Source organism: Zea mays, chromosome 1 (assembly GCF_902167145.1).
Source record: "Zea mays cultivar B73 chromosome 1, Zm-B73-REFERENCE-NAM-5.0, whole genome shotgun sequence".
NCBI lineage: Eukaryota > Viridiplantae > Streptophyta > Magnoliopsida > Poales > Poaceae > Zea > Zea mays.
This window is the reverse complement of record NC_050096.1, coordinates 247084191-247098044: the sequence shown is the minus strand read 5'-3', so window position 1 is coordinate 247098044 and position 13854 is coordinate 247084191. Positions and strand designations below refer to the sequence as shown.

General features: G+C 44.3%; 1 protein-coding gene across 1 annotated transcript; it reads right to left on the bottom strand.

Annotated features, from left to right (window-relative positions):
• Positions 1-6990: 6990 nt before the first annotated feature.
• LOC100285292 (transparent testa 12 protein) lies at positions 6991-9079 on the bottom strand. Its single transcript, NM_001158185.2, has 5 exons — positions 8194-9079; positions 8005-8091; positions 7707-7902; positions 7461-7547; positions 6991-7365 (listed from the first exon to the last, which is right to left on the bottom strand). Exons 1-5 carry the CDS (start codon positions 8994-8996, stop codon positions 7318-7320), a joined length of 1221 nt encoding a protein of 406 aa, NP_001151657.2. The 5' UTR covers positions 8997-9079; the 3' UTR covers positions 6991-7317.
• Between the last annotated feature and the right edge of the window lie 4775 nt (positions 9080-13854).

Here is a 13854-nt window from a genome sequence, read left to right as displayed (position 1 = left end):
CCTGCAGCAGTTGACCTATTCAGCACCCGTATTCAGGAGTCCTTCTTCAGGGCATAGTTGTCTGCATAGATTGCTCTGCGAGTGCACCAGCTTTTGGATCTTCTAGCCTTTCTGCTTGCCGCCGGTGCTGACTCTGAGGCGCACCTCACATATCTGTCTGGCCTTCTGACCCTTTTGACTACCAGCGGCAGGTATGTTGAGGAGTGGGTATGAGTCTTCTACGCCTCTGTATGGATAGACCCGGATCATCACTGGATGAGGTTTCGTTTTGAGTGAGAGGATGTCACCATTACTGCCAGTCAGATTCGCCAGCTCTTTGGATTTCCCGAGTCGATGACTCGACTTCACAGCCTCTGCTACGGCACCTCTGACCCTCCTCGTCGCCCTCACGGCGGTGTGGCTCCGGGTACAGCTTACGTCGCGGCTCTGTTCCGCCCGCCCTTCTCAGATGGGTCGCGACGTTCACCAGCAGATTTTACTACAGCAGCCAAGTACTTATTTGAGCTTATCAGACGGACTCTTCTACCGAGGATGGGATACAGGGAGGCTACCACACATATCCAGCTCTGGCTCCTTGGTGCCCTAGTCTCTCACTCTGAGTTTGACGTCGTGGATTTTCTTATTTGTGAGATCGAGGACACTGTTTTGGATGGCATTCGTGCTCGTCGAAAGTTGCCATATGCTCACTACTTGTGCCACATCTTTGCGCAGCTGATTCGGCCTCCACAGTTTCAGGGCACACTTGAGGCCTCACGCCTTGTTTTTGGATCCTACCATCCTGCGCCTGAGGCTCCTGTGCCAGCTTCTGCTCCTGTTTTTGACTCTCAGGCCGAGGATGCTGCTCTTCGTCAGTTCGACACTCAGGATACAGTTGTTGTTGTTGTTGATGATGATGATGATGATTTAGGGATTCCTCCGCCTCCGCCTCCTATGCCTCCACGCTCACATGATCATGAGGCTGGGAGTTCTAGTGCTGCCCCTGCTGCCCCTCCGGCTATTGACCCTGCACTTGCTTCGATTCTTCAGACTCTCACTCAGCAGCAGGCTCACTTGGCAGCCGAGCAGTCCCGCCAGGCAGCAGCCCATCAGCAGTTATTCGAGAGGATGCTCTCGATGTTTCAGACTATACAGGACAGACAGGATTCACTTCAGCAGCAGCTACTTCAGGATCGGGCTGAGAGCAGGGCATTCATGGCTCTTATGCTACAGCATTCTGGTGTCTCAGTTCCCCCAGTTCAGTCTGCTCCACCTCCTCTGCTTTAGGCTCCAGTTGTGCCAGCGATTCAGACCGGACCCCCTCTTCTTTCTGTTGGTCCTTCTCCGCTCCGGCCGGTCACTTTGGCTTTCACCTCTCCGGTTCTCAGCTCTGTCTGCTCGCAGCCGCCAGTGCCACCGGCTTCTGCTGTTACCACTCCTGCTGTGGCAGTATCTGTGACCCCTTCAGTTCCGGCAGCTTCTGCAGCGCGGCCTCAGTCTGAGTCAGTACCAGCTCCAGCTTCTACCGCAGATCCTGGATCCGAGACTGACTCTGACCCCCCGCCGGCGTTCACTCTGCTGCCTCGACCGCGACCGGATGCGCCCCCGCCGCCTCCTCCCGCTTCGGATGTTTAGGTTCGGGTACCCTTTTGGTGTTTGATGCCAAAGGGGGAGAGATATGAGTTGTGAGAGCTAGGGGGAGTTAGAGAGTTAGTAGAGAGTCATTTTGATGTAATATATGTGCTTGTTACTCTCTGTACTAGCTTGGTGCTTTTGGCTCACAAACTCTATATATACTCTCGTTGCTTATGATTGACTATGTGTATTATGTTTTCACCTTATATTTTATCACCAGTCTTCTAGTTCTTGATTCATTGATTTAACTTCACTTTTATATGAACAAGAATCTTATGATGTGTATGCGCTCACTCTTATTATTATGGTACACGTTCTTTCTGTCAAAGATTACTGAGTATAACTAACCATCCTTTCTATTAACAGAAACTTCAAAACAAACTACTCTCACAAATCTTGTAGGGTTGTCATCAATCACCAAAAAGGGGGAGATTGAAAGCATCTAGGCCCCTGGTTGGTTTTAGTGATTAATGACAACGTAATGTCATATGTGACTAACGTGTGTTTTGTAGAGACAAATGGTAAGTTAGGTCGCATGACAGGTAGAAGTACTACAACGGTGAAAACAATCCCAGAGATAAGAACTCGAAGCGACGGCTAAAACGACGAAACAAAAGGTGAAGGACTACAGAGTCCGAGTGTCAAGGAGATGTGGACACTCGTGATTTAGATAGGTCTTTTATTCTATTTTAGCCGTACTATAAAGAGGGGTTGTCGATGACTAGTTTGACCAAGAGAGTTCTAGTGTAGTGTTGGTGCACAATCACACTCACATACAGTGCTAGGTGTCACTCTAGAACTCACTCACAAGTTAGAACGAAAACCGATTTGAAAATCAGCTGAAAAACAAGAGTTAGGGTTTCTGGCCCTGGGGCACCGGACTGTCTGGTGTGCACCGGACTGTCCGGTGCACCCTCTGCCAGGTGGGGCCAGGTTGGTCCGGGGAAGAAACTTCCCTTCTCAGAAACCCGAGAGCGCCCTGTTTCAGAAAGGAATTTTAGTGGCGCACCGGACAGTGCACCGGACTGTCCGGTGTGCACGGCTAACTGTCAGAACTAGCCGTTGGAAACGACCGTTGGCGCACCGGTGGCGCACCGGACTGTCCGGTGCGCCATTGCGCAGTGAGATGCCTGTAACGGCTAGTTGGTGGGTGAGGGCTATTTATACCCCTTCCACCCACCATATTCAATGTCTTGCACTCCACATTTATTCCAGCATATTGCTAGAGCATTGCAAGCACCAAAAGCCTAGTGAGGAGATTAGAGAATCTTAATCTGCGTTTGTTCCTCATTATAGCTAGCGAGAGCCACCTAGAGCACACACCACTTGCATTAGGCTTCTCTTGGTCAAGCGAAAGTCTACGGCTTGTTACTCTTGGTGATCGGCATCACCTAGACGGCTTGGTGGCGTTGGGAGCTCGGTGATCACCGTGAAGATCTTGTTGGTGACCCGACTCAAGTTTGTAAGCGGTCTCGAGGGATCCACCGCGCCGGAGTGGCAAAGGATCATCTCGTAATGAGCACTTGGTTCTTGCGAGGACCAAGGGGGAGCGATACCCTTGCGCGGGTGCTCCAACGAGGACTAGTGGAGAGTGCCGACTCTTCGATACCTCGGGAAGAATTGGAGGAGTCTTCTAAACTTTGCTTTACATTCCGCACTTAATTCAAGCACTTTTCATTGTGTATTTGTTTAGCAAGTATTTGAAGTATTGTCATAGCATTATTGTATTTCTAGTATTATTATCTTAGTGCTAGTTGTTGGGGTGAAGTTGGGCTCTTGCTTAGCTCTTGTTTAGCTTTTAATTAGTGTTGATTTTTAGAAAAGCCCAATTCACCCCCCCTCTTGGGCATTGTGATCCTTTCAGTTCTCTCACATGATTAATACATGGAAGTAAATTTAACCGGACATGCATTGCACTATGGGTATTTTATTTATGATCATTTATATAATTGGGATCGTATTTACTTATACTTATTAATTTCTAATAAAATTTTGACCAACAAAAATTAAAAGCTAATGTTCAGCCTCAACCATATTCATTTGTAAGCCAGTCACTGCTCTATTTCTCACACACTTGCTGAGCCCCACCATAAGTGAGCTCAATCAATGTGGGATTTTGTTTAGAATCAGGTCAATAGAAGGAAGACTACTATGAAGTGTTCGAGTAGGTCTAGGCTATCATCACTTGGTCAATCTGCCTATGGCTTGCTATCGGGATCATCATCGTTGTTGTCATCCTCGCTGTCATCGTCATTGTCGTTTAGTTTCTATTATTTAGTTAATTTTGTATAGACATTATGCTTATATAATAAATATAGTGAGACTGGTTTTTATACACTATGTGGTCATATGTGTGCAACTTGATTCTAGCACACATATGAGATGCTTCTCCTCTGATTTCTCTTACCTTTCCTTTCCTAAAGACAAAGGAATTTCACACCATGGGATCATGCCCCTAAGTTTTCCCAAGGAATAGAAGTCCTAATTCTAGAAATCATAAAAAACTATTATATAGGTATTAGTGCACTTGGATGTTTGTTTTTATGATAAATGCTTGATTTTCCTCTTTGTTTTAGTGAGATGTGTTGTAGAGTTATGCACACAATAACATATTAATTAATATGTGCATATATATATATAAATAGATTATAAGGAAATTTGGTACTCTAATTCTAAACCAAATCAAACACAAACTAATCTAATGCCAGTATCATTTTCTTAATATGCATGCTTACCCCACCCTAAGGAGCAACCAAGACCCAATCTAATCTAATCTAATCTAAATCCCTTATCTAACCTAATTCCCTCTACCCTATCATGTCCCCCTAAATTAACTTGGTCAAAACATTCAGAGGATAGAATGTGAAGATCGGACGAGGAGTCGATCAACCTGCTCAAGTTTATCTAGTAAAGATAAGTGATAATCAAGACTTCTAGATCGGTTAGAATTTCCGCCTAGGTTGGAAGTCTTCTTTATCCCCAAATATTTTCTCACCCCAACCTTCTCATCCTAATGAGGTAGCTAAGCATAATATACCCCTATTTTCATAGTCAACTACTAATTAGTATTAAAGACTTGAACAAAACAAAGAGAAACTTTTTGATATTGGAACCATTTGGGGACTAGAAGCTAAACTCCAATAAAAAAGTTTCAAAATTTTTTATTTTACGTGTCTCCAATGTGATTTGTTTAGTGACATGTATATATAAACACGTCACTTGCTTCAGACGTCAAGTATGTTCAGTGACGTGTATTTAAATACACCTCACTAATACATATAAATAGTGACGTGTATATATAAACATGTCACTAGCTTCAGACGTCATATCTGTTTAGTGACGTGTTTTTCAATACATGTCACTAATACATATACATTAGTGACCTGTATATATAAGCATGTCACTAGCTTCACGGGTAGTTAAAATTCGTTTTTTTAAATGGCCTCAGATGAAAAAAAACAAAAAATGAAAGTTGTAGGTCTTGAAAAGTTATAAAACTTTGTAGTTGACAATGTTTTGATTTGAAATCATCTTGCCATAGAAAAATATGTTTGAAGTTTTCAAATTGGAAAATAAAATTTTGTAAACGACCTCAAATGATGAAAGTACCAAAATAAAACTTGTAGATGTCATAAAGTTATGCAACTTTATAGTTGATAAGTTTTTATTTGAATTCATTTAGTGCCTCAAATAATCAATTTACATTCGGTTTGTTATAATATGTGCCGTCTGGAAATGTAACACACACAAAAAAAGTTTGGTGGTGCCGTGGTAGATGAGCTCTTGTCTTACGTGTAGGTCGTGAGTTTGAATCTCATAAGCCACACACGGTTGTTCAGTATATAGTAATTATTTTCGCAGGGTAGTTATGTTAGTGACACATATTTATAAAAACACGTCACTGAAGTGGTTCGGTTAGTGACATGTATTTATAAAGGCACGTCACTGAAGTGGTTTTATTAGTGACATGTTTTTACGCGTCACTTATCAGATTCAATTAAAAAATAAAATCTAAGATACGTTTTACACACATCAATAAGTAACCTAAAAACACGTCACTAATGTATGTTTTTGACGTAATGAGGACCGAGTTAGTTGCTACTTGTGGAGAACGTGGTTGAGGCCTTTTTTTTCTAACCTAAATACTGTGTTTTCTGAGTTTTTCAACTAATGCTGTAAAATTCTTATAATATTTATATGAAATTTCTTAGTTAGGTAAGTTTGTTAACCTTATTTTTCATTATTTTTCTAAGAGATTTCTATTTTCCAAAAAAATCTTTAGAAAAACAAATTTCTTGAAATTTTTTTGTTAAACTACCCCTAAAGGAGGCCTGAGCTTGCCCAACAGCTCGGGGCTGGCGTTCCTGCAGTTGTTTGCATGCCGTCAGCGAGGGGAAAAAATTCTTTATATATGGGATGCAAAGAAAATATTTTGCAGCCTTTACATCTACAATCTGGTGGTCTATACAACTAAATAAAAAATAAATTATTAAAAGATTAAATTGTAAATTTTGATCTGTTAATATAGGCCTCTAGCTGGTGAAAGCGAAGCGGTCGGGATCGTGCGTACAGGAGTGAGTGGCTCACGTACGAAAGGAGGCCGAGTTATCAGGATCAATCGTACGTACGCCGTTTTTTTTTTTGTCTCGTATTGTGCTTGTTCTGCCTAGCTCGTGTCTCTCTCTTCTTCAATTCTGAGTGCTAGTAAATTCCACCTCACCCTACGGGCTCAGTCCCTGCCGCAGGCTAGTGAGCGCCTAGGGCCGTCGAGCTGCCGTCTCAACCCGGTCCGTTTGGTTGATTGGTGGTTGTGAGAAGATGAAAACCTCTAAAAGCAACTAAAAATTATTCCACATATATTTTAAAAACATATCAAGACATGTTTTCAGTTTTGAACGGCGAGAAAATTGTCTTTTGAAAAAAAAATTGTAACTAAGGTCTTGTTTGTAAGCAACCTAGTTTTTAGAAAACTGGTTTTTTATCTTTTAACTATGAGAGATTAGCTTCTTAGTTTTTAAGAAATTGATAATCTAATTTCTATAAATTGAGACATAAACTGGTATATTCGAAACTATCTTAATTTATATAAAACAGTTTCTTAAAAACTAGGTGCTTCTAAACAGCACTAAATCGGGTACATTGGTTTGACTTTTAGTTTTTGGGAGACAAGCTAGTACCAAAAGTCAAACCAACCCCACTCTCACCAACTAGGCTTTGTTCGGTTTGATACTTTAATCTCAATCCATATGGATTGAACAAGATTGAGTTTGTTTAAATTCCAAACAATTCAACATTATTCATATTTTTTCCAATCCCATCTAATCCATGTGGAATATAGAAATATTAATACCCGAACAAGGTCTTAGCTAGATCATACATACTCTCTCAATTCTTTTTTATTTATCGTGTTGTAGTTTAAAAGTAAAATAGGAGACAATAAAAATTAGATGGTATATAAAAAATACACACACTTGCTGGAACATAGTATAAAAATACACGCATGCCCTTAAAAGCAGGACCGGCAGTAGCTGGAGTTAACGTCAAAGTTGCACGCCTTTTTTCCCCTTCTCTAACTTCATGATGAAGGCTTTGAAGTAGAGCTGAGACTGAGATTGGGTGGTTCAGCAATGCCAAACGGATCCTTACCACTAAATATCCCTGACAAATGACATATGTTTATGCGACAAAGGTAGGAGACCCTCATCATTATGTTTGCCCTGACGAACGGAGGACCCTGTCCTTGGCCTTGATAGCCTAAATTTGGAACCACGAGAACACATCAGTTAAGCTGCACGTACGGCAATAATATAGTAAAAAAAAAAAGCCTTGCAGCCCCATTTGTTACTTACTTCGCTCTCCCAATCTATGCGCAGTGCAATCCACAGGAGCAACGCCAGTTTGCTGATGCTCCCGCACACAATGCCAAGCCAAAGACCCTGTGAAGGATAGTTCAGACCGGCCGGAGGCTTTGGAGTAGCTAGACAAGACAACTACCTCCCTCTCGATCTCATGGAGTCATGGGTATGTGAAAGTGACCGTTGCAACAACTGGTGGTAGGGCAGAGAGGAGAAAGGTGGTAGAGACATTGTGCGTACCATTCCATTTAGGTTGAACACAAACGCAAGCAACAGCCCTGTTGGAATGCCAACCATGTAAAAGGCGCCGAGGTTTACGCGTGCTCCAATCTTCTGTTTGCCACATCCAATCTTCTGTTCAGCCCTGATGGTCGAACACCTTGCAGATGTGCCAAGGCCCAGCGGTACCATGTACAGCAGAATAGCGGTGTTGACGCTACAAGTTCAATACAGGAATACAATAATGTTCAGTAAAGAGATTAATTCAAGAAATTAAACTAGCCAGTAACAGACATGAGTATCTCTGTTCAATCGTTACCATATTGACAGGACGGAAGTCTCGAGTTTAGGGTTTGGCAAAAACCCAGAGAGAAGAACGAGCAGCTCAAACGACCACCACTCCAAGCTGAAGAAATTAATCAAAGGCACGCATGCACCAGTCAAATGAAATGCATGGTCAGGCAACTATTGATCCCTATAGGAATTCAATTCGCCTTAAATGAATTACCAAACCATCATCGCCGACGGGACGGCGAGCTTCGCGTACTCCCGCAGACCAGAGAAAGAGAAGGCCTCGGTGGAGAACCCTGTCCATGTTGCCTTGCAAGCGCTGGACAGCCTGACGTAAAGAGCGAGCACGGCCAAGTTGACGCTGTAGGAGACGGCGGCGCCGAGCGCGGCGCCCTTGCTCCCCATGCCCACCTTGTACACCAGCGTGTAGCACAGCAGGACGTGGGCGAGCGCCGTGACGCCGGAGCTGGCCATGACGGGCACCACGACGCTCTGCGTCTGCAGGAACCTCATGTGGCAGGTGAGGGGCACGAACGCGGCGAGGGACGGGATCAGCCACCGCGCGTACGCGCCGGCCTCCGCGGCGATGTCCGGGTCCTCGCCGATGGCCAGGAGGAGCTGCTCCACGAACACCCACGTCAGCACCACGGGGAGGCTGGCGAGCGCCAGCACCAGCATGGAGCGCTGCTTGTAGACGCCCAGCAGCGCGTACCGCCGCGCCCCGAACGCCTGCCCGCACAGCGTGTCGAGGGCGCCGGCCATGCCGGCGACCAGGCTGAAGCCCGTGACGTTGGCGAGCGACGAGGCCAGGGAGGCACCGGCGAGGGGGAGCTTCCCGAGGTGGCCGACGAACATGACGGACACCATCTGGACGGCGTTCCGCAGGATGAAGCTCAGGACCAGTGGCCCAGCGAGCCGGAGAAGTCTCTTCGACTCGGTTGCCGCCGCCGAGCCACCTTCGGTGGACCTGCGTGGCACGAGCAGTGGCTCGGCCTCCACGGTTGCGTTTGGCACATCCATGCCACTCGATCACCGGCGAGCTGGGAGTCTTCCTGTAGATTTCTTTTCTTGCAGGGTGACGGGTGCATCGGCGTCTATGTTGCAAAGCACCTGTCGTCTGTCGAGAATGCGGCGTTTGCAAGCATTCAGCAGTGCATGTGACGCAGCAACATAAGGGTGGCTGTGTACCTGTCGTTCGGTTGACTCCACGACTACTGCCAACAACCGAGTGTACATGTACTATACTGTTGACAGTTGAGACAACTCAAAACAACCGGTACGAAGGATTTTCAAAAATCGGGTCTTTCCACTGGTTTGAACACCCGATTTCTGACCCATATCCATATGATCGAAATCTTACGGCTAGGGCCAGCTGTGTTTTGTTTTGTCCAGATATTTCTCCTGCGGCTCGGCATATCTTTACCCAACACTTGTCCATATCTCACAGTAATTTTACCCGGTGTCTTATTTATCATAGTTTGAGAACCCCGTTTTCACGCGAGATTTTCGTTTTCCAAGGGAAATTAGTTCATTTTCTCTTGGGAAAATAGAAATCTCTTGGGAAAATATAGTTCCCAAACTAGCCATAAAATATGTAAATCCCTTCGTTCTATACCATTCAGAATGTAATTTCTTACCCTTCCATGCCATCGCTAGTGGTATAGAAGAAATTAGGGCATGTAATTTACTTACCCTTCTATACTACTGATGATGGTATAAAAGATAAGAAATTGTATCCGAGTGGCATGGAAGGAATTAGAATATTTACGATGCAAAATAAGGTATTATCCAAAATTATAATACCATACATGGAATTTTCTCTATTTCTAGAGGCTCATCCATAGCTCTATATTTTTCTACTCATTATCTCAAGATGCAGACATATTTCTTCTTTCGATAATGATAGTTGGTGCCATCAAACTATGATGGCGTATCGACGTCATTCATGACCATAATTTACTCCTTAATTAGGTTATTAATAATTCCTATAAATTTAACTTGGCTTTCATACCGGATGATAGGATCTATATGGCTAAATAGGGTGAATAGCTAGCATATAAAATGTTTTATACAAACTTGACAACACTAGTACATGTTGACTAGTAAAATAACAAGTCCTAATGCCCACTACTTGCACTGCCTCTAATTTCATCCAAAGCAAGCTCCCTAAACAAGCCTAGCAGCTTTTGATCTTTACTATAGAGCACAACATCAATCAAGAGTGAACAACTACACAAGCTAATTAGAGTGTTGGGGGCCTATATTGCCGAAGATCCTCAAAACCTTTTGTTTCAGATTGAGAAAGTGTGTTTCGGGCACGATATAAAAAATAGACGAAACCAACCTTCGGAAGAAGCAGATAGCAAACCAGAACATGGCGAAGGTGCACGCTGAAGTCACTAGCCTAAGCAGCGAAAGGCTTCATGCATGAAGCAGATAAGAACAAGGCTCAGAAAACTTGTGCAACAAGAAAGAAGAAGAGGGCAAGACAATATTGTCTCTGTAGTATTTGTGAATCAAATGTGTAAACTTTGTGGGCATACTTGTAATTTCCTACGAAGTTGTACATCTCCCCTATAAATAAAGGAATAGTGTCATGCATAAATTCACCTCTCAAGGGATCATAACTTCATTTAGCTCAGCCTTCAAAGTACATTCGAGCTATTTTCTTGTGTAAAGCAGAATGTATGTTTGTAATTGTTTGCTATATTGCAAGGAATAAAAATGATAAGTATGGGCATATGAAGATAAATTGCACGGTTAACTCTCTACAATTCCTCTCTTACCTACGTCTAACTTTATACACTCACACTCTTCGTCTTCTTCCTTCAATTGACCTTGGCAACATAAGGTTTTCACCAAATTGCTTGGGCTACAGTATAAAATCCAATATCGGCCTAGGACTGAGAATCATGTGGTCGATGCCTTGTACCGTCGTGCAACGACTGACTGTCAGGCTATATCAGTAGTTGTACCTCAATGGTTGCTGGACGTTCAAGCCAGTTACACTCTAGATTCAGATGCTCAGTCTTTGTTGGCGAAGCTCTCTCTCGACCCCAATGTTGTGCCTAATTATACACTCCAAAATGGGCTACTGAAATACAAAGGCAGAATTTGGGTGGGCAGTGACGATCAACTCCATAGAATATTGTCAGCTCTGCATTATTCTCCAGTGGGTGGTCACTCGGGCATCTCGGTCACTTATTGTCGGGTCAAGCAACTTTTTGCATGGAGTAGACTCAAACAGTGCATGCAATACTTTGTCAAAAATTGTCAAATATGTTTACAAGCAAAGCCTGACCGGTCAGCATATCCGGGCAAACTTCAGCCCTTGCCGATTCCCACAACAGATTGGCACACTATTTCTTTAGATTTTGTGGAAGGCCTACCTCGTTCTGGATCGGCGGATTGCATTCTCGTGGTAATACCGCCACTGTTGGACTGGCAGGATAACAGTGAGGTACTCCTTTTCATAAGTTGACAAGCCATGAGATTTGGGACCCAACACCTTGCTAGGAAAGGCAAGGGGGTGACAATGCTGCATAAGCACGGCACTGACTCCAACTGCACTAGCATCGGTTTCTATAAAGAATGGGGAAGCAAAATCCAGCAAGGACAGAACTGGAGCTTGAGTAAGAGCAGTCTTCAAGGTATGAAATGCACATGTGTGGTCACTGGTCCAAATGTACAGAACCCCTTTCTTCAGCAATGCAGTGAGAGGTTGGCAGATAATGCCAAAGTGGCGTATAAACTTGTGATAATAATCGGCGAGGCCCAAGAAGCTACGCAATTCCTTAACACAAGAAGGTTCTGGCTAGTTTGCAATAGCTTCGATCTTAACTGGATCAGTCGACACTCCCTTTGAATTGACAACATGTCCTAGATAGGCAACCTGTTGTTAGGCAAACTTGCACTTGGAAAGCTTAACCTTCCAATCATCAGCAGAGAGCAGTTCAAACACCTGTTCCAAGTGACTGATGTGCTCATTAAGGGATGCGTTGTAAACCAGAATGTCATCAAAAAATACTAGTGCACATTTCCTTAATAAGGGAGCTAGGGTATGGTTCATCGCCCTCTGAAATGTGCCAGGAGCCCCCGTCAGCCCAAATGCCATAACTCGAAACTTCTAGTGTCCCAAATGAGTCTGAAATGCGGTTTTTTGAGCTTCATCGTCCTTCAACAAAATATGGTGAAATCCTGCTCGAAGATCCAAAATGGAAAACCAGGAGGCGCCAAATAACTCATCAAGTAACTCATCAATTATAGGCAATGGGTACTTGGCTTACACAGTAAGGGCATTGAGGTGTTTGTAATCAACACAAAAGCGTCAGGTATTGTCCATCTTCTCCACCAACAGCATAGGAGATGAAAAGGCACTGGTGCTATGCTGGATCAATCCACTTTGTAACATCTCTGTGACCTGAGACTCGATCTCATCCTTCAAAGCCGGCGAGAAGCGATACGGTCGAATACTGACAGGTCGAGCACCGTCAATGAGTGGAATAGAGTGATCACATGACCGGCTGGGCGGAAGTGTAGTTAGTGGCTGAAATAGATCCTCATAGCTATGAAGCAAGTGGGAAATAGGCTTGGGTAGGGACATGTCCTCAACACAGTTCAGCTGGGCAGAAGTGTCCTGCAACTCAGGAACCGGCCACACTTCTAATATTGTACTAGCAGGGACTAGGGGTTGATAACCTTGTAATATTACCATCTGTCCAGAATGAGGGATAGAAAGTCATTTGTGTTTCCAGTCCACCATCATGGGGCTAAACCGCTCAAGCCAATCCATATCCAGGATAATGTCGTAATATGGGAGGGGAATGACTTTAAAGGTTGTGCAAAATTCCAATTATTGAACCGATCAGGTAGCATTTGGAAGCTCCAATGGACAGTGCATAATTCTGCCATTAGCAACTGTGACTACTAGGGGTGTCTCCAAACTCATGAACCCAGACACCAATGAAGTGCGAGAAGCGTTTAAAAGGCAGTGAGAACTGCCCAAATCCAAGAGTATCAACATGTTCTCACCCTGAAGCTGGCCTTGAAGCCGAAAGGATCGAGATGGAGCCTTCTTTGTAGACATTGCCTCTGTCGACAGCAGGATCATGAAAGTTTTAGCAGAATCTTCAAACTCGCCCTCTGATTCATGTGGTTCCGAATAAAATATCTCCCACAACTCTTGGACAGCATGTAACTGGATAGTGTCAGCACACTTAGAAGATATTTTATTCGGAACCACAACTTCCATCCATGTCATGGCGGCAATTGTCAGCACACTTAGCATGACTGGCAGAATTGTCGCCATGACATGGATGGAAGTTGTGGTTCGACAGACTGTAACCAACGATCAGCAACTCCCACAAAATTCATTGTGGCCACTTGAACCCACATAGTTGCTTTAGTAGCATACATATTGAAATACTTTTCACATTTGGATTGCCATAATTTTGGATTGGTTCCATCGAACGAAAGGAAATTGAATTTAGGCAACCCCCCAAATGGTGCGGTGACATTCTGCGGAGATCTGGCTCATTAAATCCTACACTACCAGGATGGGGAAAAGTAAACGAAGGAGAAGCATAGGGGTTGTGCATACCCGTGACCGGGTAGCGGGCATCAGCATTGGGGTGCCAAGGTCCACTATCCCGGTGATGTGCGTCATTACGGTGCCCAAAACGAGAGATGTCGACGACATCCCCGGCGACCGATGAGCGTCCCGGTGTCGACCCATGCGCGCCCAGCACGCCCGACATGTGGAAGTCGTTGGCGCGCGCGCCACGAGACCACTGGATCTCCATCTTCGACACTTCCGATCGAAGCCAATCCATGGAGGAGTGGAGATCTTCGCCCACGGTAGATTCGAGTGCCGCCACCC